The sequence below is a fragment of the Pan paniscus genome, chromosome 1 (genome assembly GCF_029289425.2).
Source record: "Pan paniscus chromosome 1, NHGRI_mPanPan1-v2.0_pri, whole genome shotgun sequence".
NCBI classification, from domain to species: Eukaryota; Metazoa; Chordata; class Mammalia; order Primates; family Hominidae; genus Pan; species Pan paniscus.
The window spans coordinates 25,646,055-25,665,538 of NC_073249.2; the positions used below are offsets into that span (position 1 = coordinate 25,646,055).

The window sequence follows — 19,484 nt, forward strand, 5'->3', positions numbered from 1 at the left end:
TCTGAGTTTCAATCTGTGTGTTACCCAAACACAGGCCACAAGTTTGTCTCTCCTCGTTTTGGCATTTCCACCCTTAGATTATGAAATTTTCAAGGACAAGGATCTGGTTTCCAACCCAACTTATTTTCTTCTCCTCCTTTTCTCTTCCTCCACCATCCTCTTTTTCTTTGGCAATTTGGCAAAAGGACTTTTCACATAACCAGAATCAGTAATGATAATCCTGGTCCCTTGAATTTGTCTGGGATTCTATAGTGTGCCAAGTGTGTTTGCCTGTATAAATCTCACTTTTCTCCACAGCCCTGGGAAGGGATCCTTATCATTATTCCCATTTCACAGAAGAAGAAACTGAGGCTCAGAGGGGTTGGGTCCAAATAAGTGGCTAATGAGTGGTAGAAGGAATAGGACTGGAAAATTCCCCATCTGGCTTGCCTTTCCCATTGGTCTTGTCCCTTCCCCACTCTCTGCTGAACTAGGCTGTGGGGTGGGGCACCCTGTAGCTAAACACCTCCCAGTGGGTGCTCTGGGGGTCCATGTGACATCTTGAGAAGGAGGCAGGTTGACCCACCTCTGAGGGGCCCAGGGAACATTTGCTGGGTTACAATGAAATGGGGGTGTGCTGTTTCAACAGCCTTGGCAGCCTTGGGCTCTACCCCAGGAAACCAGAGGCCTGCAAGGTGACCTATGCCTTCCTGGCTGGGGTAGCTGCCTTCATCCGTGAGCTGTGAGGCTGTGGGGAAAGCTCAGTGGTGACCCAGTGCAAAGTAAAGCATCAGAGGTAGGAGCAGCTCAGCCTTGGAGTTTCCTGGGTCCTTGGGAGCCATTTCAAGTGGCAAGCACCTGTAAGAATGTGGTTATTACCCCACAATTTCAGAGCCATATTTAGCTGCAGGGTCAGCCAGTGGAGGCTCCAGCTGGGTCTCCAGCCCTTCCTTCAGAAGGGCAGATTTTTCTCTGCTGAATCAATTCTTACACAACTATATTCTGCAATGGAGATGGCTCTTGGTGAGAGCAGCTCTGTAAACATGGTTTAAATGACTTTGGTGAAGCTTGGAAGCTGAGCCTTCTGGGAAGGAGCGTGGGTGTTTGTGGATTAAACACTGCTGGGCAGCACAGTAAACAGGGCAGGGCATTGCAAAGTGCACAAGTCTAAGAATGTCACCTGCCCAAGTTCCCTGGGGGAACTGAGTAAGGCTCAGGGTAGAAAGCGCAGGTAGAGAAGATGAATTTTGCTGAGAATGGTTCCTCAGCATAGCACTATGGCAAATTGGAGGGAGCATGGGTTAGGAAGAGTGTAGGATTCAAAATCAGACCAGGGTTCAATCCTTTGGCAATTACTAGCTGTGTGGCTTTACACTTACTCTCCCCTCTCCGTGGCTCAGTTTTTTTTTTTATCTGTACAGTGAGGTGAGCATATTTACTTTAGATTTGGGATGAGTACATGAAATACTGTAGTGAAAAAATGCTCTATGAATTGCATACTGTTATGCAGGTGATGGGTACTGTTATTACTCCTTCTGTGTGTAATAAAAGAATGATCTTGGCTGGGCGCAGTGGCTCACGCCTGTAATCCCAGCACTTTGGGAGGCCGAGGTGGGTGGATCACTTGAGCTCAGAAGTTCAAGACCAGCCTGCGCAACATGGCAAGATCTGGTCTCTACAAAAAAATACAAGAATTAGCCAGGTGTGGTGGCATGTGCCTGTAGTCCCAGGTACTCAGAAGGCTGAGGTGGGAGGATCACTCGAGCCCAGGAGGCCAAGGCTGCAGTGAGCCAAGATCCTGCCAGTGCACTCCAGCCCTGGGGAACAGAGTGAGACCCTGTCAAAAAAAAAAAAAAAAAAAAAAAAGAGAGAGAGAGAAAGAGAGAAAATAGGATGATCTTGTAGTGCTCTAACCCTCTAGCACAAGGAATGAGGAATAGCTGGTTAGAAACCAGGGGATGGCTTTAGAATAGCTGAATACAACATCATAGGGGGTGTCTGAGGTCACTCCATTCACCCTCCTTCCTTCTCCATTTTTGGAAGAGACGGAGGTTCCAGATGGAAGTTCCAGGTAATTACTTGCCCAGTCTTCGGACTACCAACAGAGCTGAGTCTAGGCTCATATCTCTGGCCATGTCACAGAATGTCACTGCCATGGCCTCTGTTCCTGGTGCTTGTGAGGCTGTTGGGATTTGGTGAAGGTCAAGGCCCCATCAGCACCCACTGGCCAGGTGCCAGAATCAGGGTGAGAGTACAGTATACCACATTTCACAGACTGTGATCTAACTAGAGTCCTCCAAAATAAAAGGCTGAAAGAACAAAATGACCAATACTGCATTATACACACACACACACACACACACACACACACACACACACCCCTGAGAAATTACAGACTAGGTACTAAGAAATTTTTAAAAGGTTTACATTTCACCTGGTTTATAATTCCCCTGGGAGGGAAATTTCTCCCAGGAATGTTAACCTTTGCTATCTCCTCTCCAATTGGCCCAGTGGTATTTACACAGGACTTAAATCATGTATTTGTTGCTTACACTTTGGCACTTAAGGTGTTGTTAAACTTTGAAGCAGATGTTAGGCAGTTGCTGTGTTTGTTTCTGGATTCTCTCTCTCTCTCTTTTTTTTTTGAGATGGGGCCTCTCTCTGTCACCCCGGCTGGAGTGCAGTGGTGCCATCTCTACTCACTGCAACCTCTGCCTCCTGGGTTCAAGCAATTCTCCTGCCTCAGCCTTCTGAGTAGCTGGGATTACAGGCACCCACCACCATGTCCAGCTAATTTTTTTGTATTTTTAGTAGAGACAGGGTTTGACCATGTTGGCCAGGCTGGTCTCTAACTCCTGACCTCAGGTGATCTGCCTGCCTCGGACTCCCAAAGTGCTGGGATTACAGATGTGAGCCACCGCGCCGGCTGTTTCTGGATTCTCTAAAGCCCCCGGGGTTGGTCAAAGTTTCCATCAATTCCATTTTCTCTAATGAATAGATTTTACTGGAGGATCTGCCTTGGGTGCTCAAGGACCTCTATCTTCTGTCTTTTGTGGGGCGAGAAGAAAAGAAATGAAAGGAGTGTTTTCTGCAGGTAAGAATGTGCTCTGGCATCTCAGGAATCTGCAGAGCCTGAGCTCAGACAAACTTTCCCACCCAGGTCACGTTCTTCCTCACAGTCTGTCTGTCCTAATGATTCACATGATGCTCTGACATTCCTCAGGGCTAGAAAATTTTCCAGGTCCCGTCTTAGGGAGCCTAGCTCAGGAATTAAACATACCCTGGGGTCGGGGGTACCAGCCACCACTTTAGCTGTAGGAGGACCTCTGCATCCTCATCTATAAAATGGGAATAATCACGGTGCCTTAGAGACACATATTAGCTGTTATCAGCTGGTATTAGGAGTATATGAGTAACAGAACCTCTGCTAGGTGGGTGAGGACAGGAGGTACAACTCTAGTTGATTGATTTTTTTACTGATGAACTTGCCTGGGGAGCCAGCCAGCTGAGGCTGATGGCAGAAAATAGATTTTTGGTTTATCAGAGCAAATAATCTGCTCCAGTAATTATAGGCCTGCATTTATTATGAGCAAAAGAACATTGAGGGCAGATTCTATGAGAATCTTAGATAACAGCGCCAGGCCCCATTGCTGGGACTTCCTAGAAGCTTTGGGAATTTTCATACTAAAGGTGGAGAACCCTGTGGGTTGAAACCTTCAACAAGGACTATCTCCAGAAACAAATCTGAACTTGGCTCCAGAAAGCAAGGTTTCGGACAATTCAGCTACTCCAGTTAATTTTACTTAAATGAGCATTACAACTGTGATACCATGGTGAGCTTGTCTTGTAAACACTGAGAATGCTCTGGTACTATAACTTCCTTCAGCAGCAAGCATTAGAGTTTCCTCTTTCTTTACACTGAGTCACCTTCCCTGGTTCCTGAACCTCACAGAACTGATGTCTCAGTGCTGTCATTGGTCTGGGGGAGTCCTCCCACCTAGTCCTCTGCCCAGAGCCTATTTCGTGAACCACTGGTAATGCTGGCTCCAGGAGGTGCATACCAAGGGGTGGCTGACATCCAGAAGCCCCCTGGTCCTCCTAGTGGCAGCAACTCTGTAACCTCAGCAACTAGCCCTGTGCAGGGGACACAGGAGGCCTCATTTGTGTGCCCCAGCATGGGGCTGAGGGTAGAATCATTGCCCACTAGGGCCAAGAAATTCCATGGAGCTTCTCTGCAAATAGAAATTGCCAAGCTTCTTGGGAAGGGAGAGAAGCCACAGGTTGTCCCTCATCTCTTCCACCCACAGCCTTACAGACAAGATCCCCCAGCTTGCTCTGAATCTATCACTTACCCAGGGCTCCTTGGCAGATGTCTGTGCGGGTGGCTCCTCCAATGATAAACTGGGGGTCAGCGCAGATCTCCTGGGAACGAGACCCACAAAGTGCTGTTAGCCCACCAGCCAGGTGCTTCTGCAGCTAGGATGCCTCCATTCTCAGTGGGGTCTTCTAACCCCTTCTCCCCTTCCCCTCCCCTCTGGGGAAAGTGTGTCATCACAGTCAGAGCTCTGTGTCATGAGGTCCTTCTGACCCCTGCTCCCTGGGCCCTGATGGGTGGATGGGTGGTCCTGTCTGAGAAGGGCAGGCATTGGACCCTACACACTCTGGACTGCCTGGAGCCTCCTTCATTGTGCTGTGTCCCGGGGGCCACAGCAGCAAGTCCAGACTTTTCTGCCAGACGTGGAGACCATCCACACTCTAGAGCCACCCTATCCACTGGGTTAGCACCCCCTCTCCTCTGTTACTGCATGCAAGTTGTTTTGCTTGCATGAAATTCCTTCCTTTCCCACTCTCTTCCCTCCTTTTCCATATTGCATCATACCTTGAGGCTCATTGTCACCTCCTCCCTGAAGTCGTCCTTCCTAGTCCAATCCTCACTCATCCCTTCAAGTCTGAGTCCCAGAGTCTCTGGACTCTGCAATTTACTACTTAGGTATTACTCTGATTTCCTAACACATACCCTTTTGAGGGCAGGCGGGATCTAACCCTTTTGAATTCTTCCATGGGGCCATGAAACTTACAGCATCTATATATTCTGTACCTGCTTACATCAGAGACTGTGCTCAAAGCTATACCTCATGGAATGGGTATTATCCCCCTTTTACAGACGAGGAAACAGCTCAAAAAGGTGAAGTGACGTGTCCAAAGTTAACACAGTTCACAGATAATAGACAGCACCGGCATTGGAACTTACTGATCAAATGCGCCAACTCTTTCTGCTCCTGCCCTGCCTCTAATTGATTTAGTACCAAGCGTTCAAGGGTGTTAAAACCTCAGGGGCCATTGTCATGAGCAGCCTGATGGAAGCCAACCTTGAACACTTCTTAGCCCTTTCAGCAGCCCTCTGAGTGTGTTTCGATTCTGAAGAGCCCCACCCAAAAGCCACAGAGGAAGTTGGGGCACAAATTTGAGCCTCTCTGGGCTCAGGCAACCTTGCCTTGAAGGAGCTGCGTCTCATGTCCGCTTGGGTTGCACACGCCTGCCTCCACCCAACGGCCCTCGGCATGCCCACCCTGTCAAGCAGAAGTCTGCCTATATGAGACTTGGATCTGGCCCCTGCTCATTCTAGCTCAGATTGTGGGAGCTCTTCCGGAAGCACCATCTGCCGCAGAGGACATTCCCTTCATGCCTCTGCCTTGTTTCTCTCTGCTCCTGTCAGTTTTGGGGATGGCAGAGAGAATCAGAATGCTCTTCTGCTGAGGCAAAGGAAGCCAGCTTGGCCCAAGGCCTGCCAGCGAGCTCTTATCCAGCTGATGGAATAGATTGGGCTTGGTGCTGGGAGCCTGTTTATTATAAAGAATCACACTGATAATCCTGAGTGTGCCAGGTACTTACCCCAGCAGGGTTTTTCCATTATACTTCAGAAACTTTCTAATGCCTTTAGCAGCCTCTCTAGAGAAGTCAGAGTTCAGAGTGGTGCTAAACACCTAAGCATCTAAGCGATGCTACAGAACACTGAAACTTGTGCACGGCATATAGGGCATCGAATTAAATATGGGTCTTACCAGTCAGTGAAAAGGGGCTGAGGGTTTGGGCTTTGCTGCATTATTCTGATAACCTAGGTTTGAATCCTGGCTCTGCCACTTATTATGTAGTTCATAGGACCCTGGGAAGTCACTTAACCTTTTGAAGTCTCAGTTTTTTCACCTGCAAAATGGGAACGATGAAAACACCCACCACAGAGGATTGTTCTGAGTGTTAAATGAGATAATGATGTAAACATGCCCTGGCAAGCACTCCATAAATGTGATCTATTATTATTACTGTTGAAGAAGTTGATGATAACAGTCACTGAACTTGGAGACAGGACATATGTGTTTGAGGCTGAGTTCGGCCAGCTGAAGATAAGCAAGTGAGAAACCTCTCAGAGGTTTGATTTTCTTGGGGGAAACATAGGGGCTCACAACACCTGCCCTTGCTCCTAACAGACTGGTTGCTGGAAGGATCTGATGTGCCACCCGGATCACACCTGCTTTCTCCTCACTGTACCCCTGCATGGCCCTTGGACCCCACTGGACTTACTGCTTTAATCCCCCTTCCAGGCACTGGAGCCACTCTTGCCAGTGTTGTGAAATCCTCTCTCCGAGGAAGAGCAGCTCCTCCTGCTGCAAGGCTAACCTGCTCCCCTCCCCTGCCCACAACCCATATTCTCACTTCCTCAGGGACCCTGTTTCACTGCCCCCTCCCTGCCTTTATCTTTAATCCCTTCTTCCTGGTGATTCAACATATGACACATTCAAGTTGTTCTCATATGAAAAAAACACAGGCTCTCAAAGTCCAGGTCCTGCTCTACCTATCAGTTCTCCTCTCTTCCTGGGGGCCCTTCTTAAATAAGTTGATCATGTTCCTAATTTCCAGTTCCTTTACTCTGGAGTCTACAACAATCTGGCTTTTACCCTCACCTTTCCATTGAAATTGCTCTGCTAAACTCACCAATGACTTGCTAGTGTTCAAATCCAGCAGAAACAATTGTGCTCCCCTTGCCTGACCTCAGCAGCATTTGAGAAGGTAGGAAGGAGGCAGAGAGCGCAGCCATAAGGGGTAGGCTAAACATGCACAGACTACACACAGTCCTGGATCTATGCCCTATATCCACTTGACTCTGAGCAAGTATTTAACCTTCCCAAGCCTCAATTTCTTCAACTGGCAAATGGGGATTGTAAAAGTCACACTCTTCCTTGGTTGTGCAGTGCACAGCCCGCCTGCCCTAAGCAGTGGCGCTAGATCATCTCTAGACCTCTACATCCTCATCTGGAAGTCCCACAGGCATTTCCAACTGTTGGGGGACCTGTCTCTGTCCCCTCACTAGCCTCAGAAGTAAGTCTTCAGAAGCAGAAACCATATGCATTGTGCCCAGCATATACTAGGTATTCGAGAAATGCTTACTGAATGAATGAAAAAGTGAATGAGCATGTGAACTCACTATGTAAACTGTAAAGTGCCATGCAAATGTAAAGTGAACACATTCTCTTGGTTTGTGTTTCACTTTTTTTTTTTTTTTTTTACTTTTTTATAGAGACAAGTCTTACTGTGTTGCCCAGGCTGGTCTTGAACTCCTGGCTCAAGCGATCCTCCCACCTTGGCCTCCCATAGTGCTGGGATTACAGGTGTGAGGCACTGAGTCAGGTCAGTGTATCACTTTCACAACCATAATTTCATTTGAGGCACATTACAATCCTGCATCCATATTCTACAAACAGTCACTTCTTTTGTGTTCACTGGTGTATCTCCTGAGCTCTCAGGACAGTGCCTGGCATGTAACAGGTGCTCAATCAGTGTTGTCAAATGAGTGAGTAAATGAATGAATGAATGAATGAATGAATACTGTGAAAGGCATGGTTATGTGTCAGGCACTGGGGATATACTGGTAAATAATATACACATAATTCCTGCAGTTCAGTAGGAAGAACAAATACATGTGATTATATTCTAAACTGTGACAATGCTATGAAGGAAATGAGTGGGGTGAGAGAGAAAAACAAGGTGGGGAGGTGGCTGCTAAGAAGGGTCAGAAAAGACCTCTTTAGGAAGGGAACATGTGACTAAGTTGGGAAGAATGAGAGTGAGCCACACTCCAGGTAACAGCGTGCCTTGCTGGTGAGAAGGCCTCGTGCAGGAAAGAACCGGCTCTTTGAGAGACTGAAAGGAGGCCATGACAGCAGGGCCTGGAGGGCCACAAAAGAGAGAAAATATTTAGGCAGCATGTTTTCTTTTAGATGAAGACATGGAGGCACAGAGAGGTTAAATGGCTCGTTCAAGGTCACCCAGCAGGTTAGCAAGAAGGAGAACCCAAGTGCTCTGAGCCTGGGCTAGGGCGCTTCCTGCAGCCCTCGCTACCTATGGGCTGGATTTAGGGTAACAGAAGGTGACCTGGGAGGCTGCTGGGTGTGGAAGCAGAGCTGGAAGCCTTGTTCTCACAACAGGAATCTAGAAGTTGGACTTCAGGGCAGGCTTTCCTAGGCGTGGTAGGGGAAGTCTGGGGAAGTGTCCCAAAGGAGGAGGAGCCTCAGGGGTTCCCCAAGAAACAGAATGGACAAGTAGATTGGGGAGCACAAGTTGTCCCAGGGCCGGGAGGTCATAGACCCTGGGGGACGGGATAAGGGGGTCTGGAGGGCTCCCGGAGGTTTCCCCGGTGATTCCCGCCAGGGAAACCATGAGACACCTCCGTGTCCTGGGTTAATTACCAGTGTCAATGTTATGAGGAGGTATCGCTGGCTCCCCTTTGGAAAAATAAATCTAACCCCAGGGCTGCAGGAGACTATCCTTAGTCACAAAATGACCAGGCTATGGCCTGTCCCCCTCCATGAACAGACAGAACCCCAGTTGGAGACGGACTTTGTCTGGTAGATGCTGCCTCTCACCGTCCCTTCCCTGCAGACCCGATTCCCCTTCCCTTCCAGCTCCCCGCTAGAGTCCAATCAAAGTTTCACCCCGGCCTCCTGTATCACCCTGAGTTTTTGTGAAGTCCTAAAGTGGCCTGCTAGTGGGATCTGAGGGCAGTGATTCGCCCCGACCCGCCCAGGAAAGCGTGGTGGGTGGAAGAGAGGGAAGGCCCCGGGAGTCCCCCCACGCTCGAACAGAGTCCCGGGCTCTGGCGGCGCGGAGGTGTAGCAGGACTGCGGGGTCCTGGCTTGCGTCTTCCGCACTGCAGCACCCGGGCTGCCCCCCGCCCCAGCGCGCCGCGGGCCGGCCTGCACCCCGCCCTGCCCGGCACCCCGCCCTGCCCGCGTCCTGCCGCGCGCTTCCTACCGTGGGGCGCTTCCACTCGATGCCCCGGGTTTTGCTGGAGTAGGGCCCCAACTCCTTGAAGCCCAGGGCCGAGGGGATGGCCGGGAAGGACGGGTCCTGGAAGAGCGTCCCGGCCTCCAGGCACTCGTTCCGCAGCGCCTCGTAGTCCTGGTTGAGGTACTTGATGGCCCTCTCGTGGGAGCCCAGCCCCTCGGCCGCCTCCCGGTCCTTCGCCAGCTTGGCCGCGATGCCCGCCATGCTGCGGTCCCGGCGGCCGTACTGCGCAGAGAAAGGTCGGGGCGACTCCGCACTGCGCTCGGCTGGGGCGCGGCCAGGGCCCGGCGAGCTGCTGCGGCCACTGCGGGCGCCGCCGCTGCGAGCGATGATTCACCGGAGGGAGGCGGCCCGGCCCGCGGGGTGTGGCCTCAGCCGCTCCCGGCCTGCTGGGCTCCCGGCCCGGGACCAGGCCAGCCTGCGGCCTGCGGAGCGCCGGGACCGCCGGGACCGCCGCGACCCGGGGCCGGTGCTGCCATCTGCGGACAGCTCCCGGGATGGCGCGGCCCGGCGCCGGGGAGGCTCGCGAATCGCGGTCCAGAGTTGGGGCTCCCACCGGAACCCGAGGCCACCTTTGCAGCCCATAGGGAAGAAGGCTAGGATAGTTGTGGCCGTCCAGAAAACACCCGGGGAGTTAGCAGAGGGTCAGGTAGTGAAGTCGAGGAAACTAAACCAGCTGCCCTGAACTTTGTGCCAAACAGCGTCTTAACGGCTCTGCATACATCATCTCATTTAATCCTCCCAGCGACTCTGAAGAAGGCGCTGATATTGTCCCCATTTTACAGATGAGAAAACTGAGCCTCGGAGACGCTAAATGACGTCCCCAATGTGGCACAACAGTCACAGGCAGAACAGGGACTCTAAGCCACCGGAGGCCTATTGCAATCACAATGCTGCAATTACTACTGCTCAGCTGTTTATTTGATTATAGATAGGGTTGTCAGATTTGGCCAATAAGGCTGGGTGCGGTAGTTCACACCTGTAATCCCAACACTGGGAGGCCGGAGGCCGGCGGATCACCTGGGGTCAGGAGTTCGAGACCAGCCTGGTCAACATGGTGAAATTCCGTCTCTACTAAAAATACGTTGTGGCAGGCACCTGTGATCTCAGTTACTCGGGAGGCTGAGACAGGAGAATCGCTTGAACCCAGGAGGGAGAAGTTGCAGTGAGACGAGATCGCGCCACTGCGCTCCAGCCTGGGTGACAAAGCGAAACTCCATATCAAAAATAAAATAAAATAAAATGATTTGGCCAATAAAACAACAACCCTCCCAAATGTTTAATTTGAATTTCCGATAAACAACAGATACTTTTAAAGTATATGTAGGGCCCAAATATTGCATGGGCATACATACTTATTCTAAAAGAAAATATGATTCATTGTTTACCTGAAACTCATATTTAACTGGCAGGATTAGTTGGGTTACTATTGGGAGAGAGCGTTTAGAATAGTGCCTGTGTTGGCTACTGTGACCACTCTGTTGTGGAGCTAGGGTGTGATTCTCATCTCACACACAGAGACCTGGGTGCGTGCCAAGAAATGCAGATGGGAAGAAATTACCTCCTCTCCTTCTCTACAGTAGTAGGGAAGAATTTGGGTTTCACTGGAAAACTGTGCATGGTCTACAGCAGTGGTTCTCAACTGGGGGCAGTTTTGTCCCCTACCCACCCCAGGAGACATTTGGGAATGTCTGGAGATAGTTTTTATGGTCACAGCTAGGAGATGAGGTGCCACTGGCCTTTACTAAGTAGAAGCCAGGGATGCCGCTGAACATCTTCCAATGTCCAAGATAGCTCTTGTGAACCCAGAAAATCTGAAACAGGTGTCATTTAATTTAGAAAGTTTCTTTTGCCATGGTTGAAGATGCACACCTGTGACACAGGAAGTCCTGAGGACATGTGCCCGAGGTGGTTGGGGTGCAGCTTGGTTTTATACATGTTAGGGAGGCAAGAGTCATCAGTCAAGTACATTTAAGAAATACATTGGTTTGGTTCAGAAAGGCGGGACAACTCAAAGTGGCGGGGGGTGGTGGGTGGGTAGTGGGGGTGGCTTCCAGGATATAGGTAAATATTTAAACATTTTCTGGTTGACAATTGGTTGAGTGTGTCTAAAGGCCCAGGATCAATAGAAAGGAATGTTTGGGTTGCGATAAGAGGTTGTGGAGACAAAAGTTTTATCACATAGATGAAGCTTTTAGCTAGCAGGCTTCAGAGTGAACAGGCTGTAAAATGTTTCTTATCAGACCTAAAGTCTGGTTGATGTTCACGCTGGAGAGGTATAATGAAGCGTGTCCGACCTTGCCTTTCCTTCATGGCCTGAAAATTTCAGGTTAAAAATTTAAGAGCCTCGGCTAAGGAGGAACCATCCATTTAGATGGTTGGCGGGGGTAGGGGAGGGGGAGGCTTAGAATTTTATTTTTGGTTTACATTCTCCACCCAAAACATGATCTAGTCCAAGACATCAGTCATGTAGAGGCTGAGAAACCCTGGTTTAGAGCATCTCCTTCCAGAAGATCTGGGTCTAGCCTTTCATTGTTTTTGTTGTTGTTGTTGTTTTTGTTTTTCTTGAGATGTAGCACCCTGTCACCCAGGCTGGAGTGCAGTGACAGGATCTTGATGATCTCAGATAACTGCAACTTCTGCCTCCCGGGTTCCAGCGATTCTCCTGCCTCAGCCTCCCACGTAGCTGGGATTACAGGTGCACACCACCACATCTGGCTAATTTTTTATATTTTTTTGTAGAGATGAGGTTTCACCGTGTTGGCCAGGCTGGTCTCAAATTCCTGACCTCAGGTGATCCACCTGCCTCAGCTTCCCAAAGTGTTGGGATTACAGGTGTGAGCCACCACACGAGCCCCTTTCATTGTTTTTGAGTTATTTTATAACTCTAAGTTGTATATAACTGTAGCAATGTATAGTTACCTAAGTAACTCTAAGTAAGTAATCTAAGTTGTAGATAACTGTAGCAATGGAAAATAATTTTTCCTATAGATATGCAAATGCATTCTGTCCAGTAGAGGCACTACAGTCCCCTGTAGAGAGACCAGTTTTTTGTCTAGTTGCATATTCCATTTCAGTACTCTTCACGTCATGTAAATTGTGCTGCTTTGGTTTCTCCTTTGAACCAGTTATAACATCCACCAGATTGCCTCGTTTAATCAAGTTAAATGGACTCTTTTTTTTTTTTTTTTTTTTGAGATGGAGTTTCACTCTTGTTGGCCCAGGCTGGAGTGCAATGGCACAATTTCGGCTCACCACAACCTCCACCTCCCAGGTTCAAGTGATTCTCCTATCTCAGCCTCCCGAGTAGCTGGGATTACAGGTGCCTGCCACCATGCCTGGCTAATTTTGTATTTTTAGTAGAGACAGGGTTTCTCCACGTTGGCTAGGCTGGTCTCGAACTCCTGACCTCAGCTGATCTGCCCACCTCTGCCTCCCAAAGTGCTGGGATTACAGGTGTGAGCCACTGCACCCTGCCGAAATGGAATCTTTAAAATGTGTTTATTTTATACTAATATGAGAGCCATGATGTTACCTTTTCTTAAAACAAGTATTTTTGTCACTATTATTCCTCTGCCCCCATCTATTCTTGTCTCTGACACCCATTGCTTACCCCCTTTGCTTGACAAAACTTTGGTCAGACTTCTCTCTTTCCTACAGATCCCTGAATGCTGCTTGCCCCCAAGCCTGAACAAGCACAAACAAAGTGGAGTGTCCCCGCCAAGTCACTTCCCTGCCCAGCTTCTCCTGGGAATTGACTGAACACAGCAAGACCCTTTTCCTGTCAGCTCCCGCTGGTCATTTCCCCTCACTTGTCCAGCTTCCCCTCCCAAGAGTCTGCTTATCTCCACTTGCTCCTCCTTTACCCTAGAAAAGAAGAATCTTTTTCTGTTTGATTTTAGGCTGCTTGCAGATTCTCTGAATTGGAATTGTCTTTCTCTCTTTTCTTTTCTTTTCTCTTCTCTTCTGTTTTCTTTCTTTTCCTTCCTTCCTTCTCTTTTTCTCTCTTTTTTCTTTCTTTCTCCCTCCCTTCCTCCCTTCCTCTCCTTCTCTCCTTCTCTCTCTCTCTCTCTCTTTCGCTCTTTCTTTCTTGTTTCACTCTTGTTGCCCAGGCTGGAGTGCAGTGGTGCAATCTCCACTCACTGCAACCTTCGCCTCCCGGGTGCAAGCGATTCTCCTGCCTCAGCCTCCTGAGTAGCTGGGATTACAGGTACCAGCTGCCATGAGCAGCTAATTTTTTTGTATTTTTAGTAGAGACGGGGTTTCATCATGTTGGCCCAGCTGGTCTTGAACTCCTGACCTCAGGTGATCCACCTGCTTTGGCCTCCCAAAGTGCTAGGATTACAGGTGTGAGCCACTGCGCCTGGCCTGCAATAGTCTTTCTTTCTATTGAAGTGTCCCTTTATAAAAGTCTGGATTTTTTTTTTTTTTTTTAACAGTTTCACTCTTGTTGCCCGGGCTGGAGTGCAATGGCGTGATCTTGGCTCATTGCAACCTCTGCCTCCCGGTTCAAGTGATTCTCCTGCCTCAGTCTCCCATGGTTTTGTTTTTATTTGACATCCTCTATCTATCTCTGGTTTGCAAGTCTGGGCATGCTGCCTGATGGGCAGGTACCACCGTCCACCACCAGGCTTTGCTTTCTTTACTCTTGAATAAGGCGGGGACACAGGTTGCATTGTGTAATGGTTGGCACTCTGGACTCTGAGTCCAGAGATGGGGATACAGGCATTCATTTCTAGCTCATGGGTTTCTGGTGCAAGGGTTTTATGAAGCCATCACAATTGAAAACAGAGGAAAGAGACAGCCCTGTCCTGGAAGCTGTTCATTTATTCCACTGTCTGATTTCCATTGGCCCCACCCCGACTTCTTCTGGGCTCGAGGCTCTTGGGAGAAAGCTTGTCCTTCTGCCCAGTGGGGCAGAGCGCAGGCTTCTCCTCCCACTGATCTCCTCAAGGACAGCTCATCTCTGGAGGAAGTGACTCCTCCCAGGCAGGTGGAGGTTATTTCCCTCCTAAGTCATTTTAGCAACAAATGGGCAGATCAGACCTATCATTCCAGTCAACTCAGAAGCTTTGCACAGCATGGAAGCAGAAGAGCCTCCTGGCTCACCTGAAGTTCCTCTTCCCCAGCTAGGCAACACCCTCTTTGGTGCAGCCCTGGCCACTCCCCTTGCCAGCCTTCTAGGGATCGCTGTGCACATAGGGCTCTGCTTACAAAGGGCTTTAGGCTGTCCTATGCCACCCAAATTTAATCGCAAACACATACAATGACTACTTTCCCAAACCATTTGGACAAAGTCTAGTTTTTAAACCTGAGTTAATGTTGCTTTTTCTACTTCCCAAAGCCTCTCACACTATGCTATCTCACTGACCCAGCAAAGTCTTCTCTTTCTCTGACCACACAGTCCTTTTCACGGGAACACAAGGACATAGACAAACACTTCACGGTGGAAAACCTTCCTGGAGTGAGTCAGCCAGCCCTGAGGATGGTGGGGAGTCAGAAACAGCTGGGATTATCCAGAACTGCCTGGGTCTGGGCCACTGACCTTGTGAGTAAATGAGAGAGGGAGTGAGAGAGAGAGAGAGAAAGAGAGAGAGAAGAAGAGAGAGAGAGAGAGAGAGAGAGAAAATAAGAGAATAAGAATGTGTGTGTCTCAGAGGGCCATGGCAATGGAATCTTTTTCAGTAGTATTTTTCTTTAGATTATTTTCTCCCTGGCCCTGGATGTTTCAGATGCATCAGAGGCACAATCTGCAGGTTCTGGATTTTTTTTTTTTTTTTTTTTTGAGGTGGAGTCTCACTCTGTCACCCAGGCTGGAGTGCAGTGGCGTGATCTCGGCTCACTGCAACCTCCGCCTCCCGGGTTCAAGCAATTCTCCTGCCTCAGCCTCTTGAGTAGCTGGGATTACAGGGGCTCACTGCCATGCCCGGCTAATTTTTGTATTTTTAATAGAGACGGGGTTTCGCCATGTTGTCCAGGCTGGTCTTGAACTCCTGACCTCAGGTGATCCACCCATCTCGGCCTCCCAAAGCTCTGAGGTTACAGATGTGAGCCACTGTGCCTAGCCAGGTTCTGGAGATACTAACCAAAGCTTCCTTTTTAATTTTGCACCTCCACGTGTCAGTCTCAGTTTTTATTTGACATATTTGTGCACTTTACACATATTTACACATATTTGTGCACTTAATCTTCACAGCCAGTCAAGGGAGATCTTATCTCCTCATTTTATGGATGAGTAAACAGAGGCCCAGCAGAGCAGCTGACATGTTGTGTTGTAGAGCCAGCCTGGCTGCCAACACCTAGACCACGGTCCCTTGGGGTCTGTCCATACCCAGTGTAGGAGGGCAGAGGGAACGGCAGGCCCAGGCAGAGGAAAAGAACCTGTTCTCTTCCCCTCCCTCTTTGAGGTCCGTGATTTGAATCCAAAGGAGATCAGAAAGAATATGAATTCCACAGGGCTGCAAAAAACGGTTTCATTTGAAAAGAGATTTCTTTCTCTTCTGAAGCAGCTGCAGGTTTTATTCTTTCCTCATAGCTGTAGCATGGGTATTAGACAAGCCTGTTAGATGCCACTCCGCAGGGAGGGGGCTTCTGGAGGGATTCTAAGAGCTGAAGAGGCATGGAAAGGCTTCTCCCTGGTGTTGCAAAAGATGGGATGCGCTGACAGTAGAAGGAGAGAGGGAAACTCCGGAAAGAAATCCAGCAGCCCAGACAGTTTTCTAAGCCCCTTCTCTTTCCCCAGTCTGTTGGAGCTTAGGGTATTACATCCCACCCTTGCCAGGAGGCAAGAGCCGAAGCTGCTGCCCCTCACCCACCAGTGCTATCTCCCAGAGAGGTTTTCATAGCTGGGGTCCCCTAGTAGTAATTTTACTAATAATACATGAAGTCTTATATGTGTGGGGTCTGGCAATTTTCAAAATACTAACTATCCATTCTCCCATCTCTTAAAATGGGGAAATAATACCTACTTTGCATAGTTCACACGGTTGTTATAAGCATCAAATCACAGTGTATGTGAAATTACTTGGGGAACTATAAAACCTTAGATGCTATCATTGTTATCATCAGCAGCAACGGCTCCTTTCTTCTACAGGCACATGAGTACTTGACATGTGGCAGCAAATCCTGTTTTCACGCTTCCTGATGTAGGGAACAAATATAGAGCAGCATGCTTTTCTCCACTCCCTGGGAAGTGATCACCTCAGATGTCAGCACCACAGGGTGCTGGGAGAGGAGCTGGCCCCGTCCATAATTCCCATCAGCAAGCTCCCCAATAAATATGTCTCGAAGCCAGAACAGGGAGCTTACTAAGCAAAAACAGCTACAAGACAAGCCTCCAATCCCCTGCCCCAAATGCCATCTACCATCCACATTTTATTTTTTTCATCCCTAAGTCCCTCCCACATCGAAATTCTAGAACTGCCCAGATATATGCTCAAGTTCACCTGGTAAGAAAGCCAAAGTAGCACTCTGCCACTCAGTCTTCCGAGGATGTAGTCATGGTGGTCAGTATGTCATTTCCCCAACACATCCGCTGGGGCAGAAACCAGTTTCCCCTGTACAGTTCAGTGGTGGTTCTCTATGTGCAAGAATCACCAGTGCTTGTCTAAATTGTGATTTAGGTAACCATAGGAGACATTTGGCTCTATCTTGCCTCTTTGTTTTGTTACTTTGCCCCGTTCCATTTCTTTTCTCAGCCAGTCCAAGGATAGGCTTGTTAACAGGGAGTGATATTGAAAGTATTCCAAACCACTGTAGTGCCGACACTGGCTTGCTGAAAGGGAAGTTGGTGTTGGCCGAGGGGCAGAAAGCCTTCCCTGAGTGAGCTATTAATCCTTTAGTGCATGAACTGGGGGAGTATGGGAGTTGCCAGGAAGGGGCTGGTGGGCCAGGGTGCTGGAACAGGGAGGGGCAGGAGGGGGCTGGGGGCAGCCAAATACCCATCCTGCTGTGACATATCACAGTCACCCAACTCCATCACCTACTCACGTTGGGGCTCCACATTTCCCCTGCCTCGGTTACATTTGTTTAATGACAGTCTAGATGTGTTTCTGTGTTTTCCCCTCAATTCAATGTTGTATTTCTCCTGGGATCAGCAACTATTTTTTTGTTGATATCCTTGACCACCTCCCTCCTTCCAGGCACAGGGCTGAGCCAAGTGACATCTCATTATTGCTGTGGCCCACCTTATTGCAGGGCCGACATTTCAGATACCCTTCTCATTTCCCTTCCCTCAGCTGTGGCTCCCTTTGGTTTTCCATCCTTGTGTCACACGGACCGTGACTCAGTGGCAAACTAAGACCTCAACTGTGGGTCTGAGACAAGTGTCTTGGTCTTCTTAGACCTCAATTTCTCCATCTGTAGAATAGGGAAAATGGTGCTGACAAAGAAATTCTCAGATGGGAGGAGACTTACAAATATAGCTCGAGTTGCTAATGCAATTCAAATGAGCCTTTGGACTTCCCTTCTGTAGAATAAGGCCCTAGGCGACTGAGGCATTTCACACTTTGAGATTAATATGAAAGAATCTCAGGGTTGGATGGAACTTTAGGTGTCTTCAGTTCAATGTTTTTTGGTGTTGTTTTGAGACAGAGTCTTGCTCTGTTGCCCAGGCTGGAGTGCAGTGGCGTGATCTCGACTCACTGCAACCTCTACCCACTGGATTCAAGTGATTCTTGTGTCTTAGCCTCCTGAGTAGCTGGGATTACAGGCATGCGCCACCATGCCCTGCTAATTTTTGTATTTTTAGTAGAGACGGGGTTTCACCATGTTGGCCAGGCTGGTCTCCAACTCCTGACCTCAAGTGATCTGCCTGCCCTGGCCTCGCAAAGTGCTGGGATTACAGGTGTGAGCCACCACGGCTGGCCTAGTTCTCAATGTTTAACAAACTTTACTCAGCAAAACATGTTTCATGAGATGTTCATGAGAGGGTCTGTGGCGTGTGTGGATGTGAGTGTGTGGTTTTTAGTGATCAAATGAATTTGGGAAATGCTTTATACTTTTCCCTCTTGATGAGTTATAATGTGTATATTTTAATATTAAAGGCTCTGACAAGTCCTGTAGCAGAGAATTCTGTTTAACCAAGTGTGTCCACTTGAGTCCTCTGGGAAGCAAATGCCAAAACGAAGTTAGACATGCAAGAGACTTATTGGGGGTAAGTCCTGTGTAACTGGAGGGGAGAGAGAACAGGAGTAGTCCAGAAAAGCCTTCAGCCCATAACGTAAGCCTTACACCTATGAAAAGAGATGGGGAAGGAAAGGCGGTGTGGTAGGAGGATCCATAGACTGCAGTGCCATTCTGAGAAGGCCTTGGCCAACCCAGTGGGGATTCTGGGGCAAAGCTGGGCCAATAGAAGTCTGCATTGGGCAGAAATGGCCAGCCCAGTACCTCTACTGTGTTGTCATTGGCTGGAGCAGCCTGGAGAGAACACATCCTCATCTCAGGTGCTTTGCAAATGGCCAGGCACGGCACAATGGGAGGCAGAGGTGAGAGGACTACTTGAGCCCAGGGGTTTGAGACCAGCCTGCACAACATAGAGAGACCCCCATCTAAAAAAAAAAAAATCAAATGCTTTGCACATATTTACTCATTTAATCCTCAGAATAGCCCTATAAGATAGGTCTTGTCACTGTTTCCATGTTTACAGATGAGAAAACCAAGACACCAAGATACTCAATGAGTCACCCAGGGTTATACAGTCAGTGGGTAGTGGAGTTGGCATTTGAATGCAAAACTGCTTTTGGGAACCTCTGTCCTAGACAGGGGCAATGTGGTTTGCGGAGCAAATGGGGGAGAAAATGAACATTCTAAGCCTTACTTGTCAGCACCCTGCGAAGTGCAGTGGTCACAGTCCCCAATGACTTCCTTGATTCGAAATCCAGGGAAACCTTCTCAGTTCTTACTCTCTGTGTCCAGCAGCTGCCACTGACACTGTTGCCATTCCCTTACTTTCTTCCCTCTGCTTCCATGGACACCTCCTTCTCCTGGTTTTTCTTCCACCTTCCTGGCTGTTCTTTCTCAATCTCCTTCACCAGCTCCTTCCTCTCCTTCCTCTTCTTGTACCTTTGTGGATTTTTTACCTCAAAATCTACTTAGGTCAATAACTCCTATGCTTCTAATTTCCAGTCACAGGGGCCACTTGGAAATGTAGCAGTGCTTGGGGGAAT

At 48.8% G+C, this 19,484-nt stretch overlaps 1 protein-coding gene across 1 annotated transcript in view; it reads right to left on the reverse strand.

Annotated features, from left to right (window-relative positions):
• Positions 1 to 9,672, reverse strand: part of CAPN2 (calpain 2) — a 63,460-nt gene extending 53,788 nt beyond the window's left edge. The window contains exons 1-2 of the mRNA XM_008967770.5: positions 9,286 to 9,672; positions 4,332 to 4,401 (exon numbers count right to left, since the gene is read on the reverse strand). Coding sequence (XP_008966018.1) covers positions 4,332 to 4,401; positions 9,286 to 9,522 — 307 coding nt within the window. The 5' untranslated portion in view covers positions 9,523 to 9,672. The remainder of the gene's footprint in view (positions 1 to 4,331; positions 4,402 to 9,285) is intronic.
• Positions 9,673 to 19,484: the final 9,812 nt, after the last annotated feature.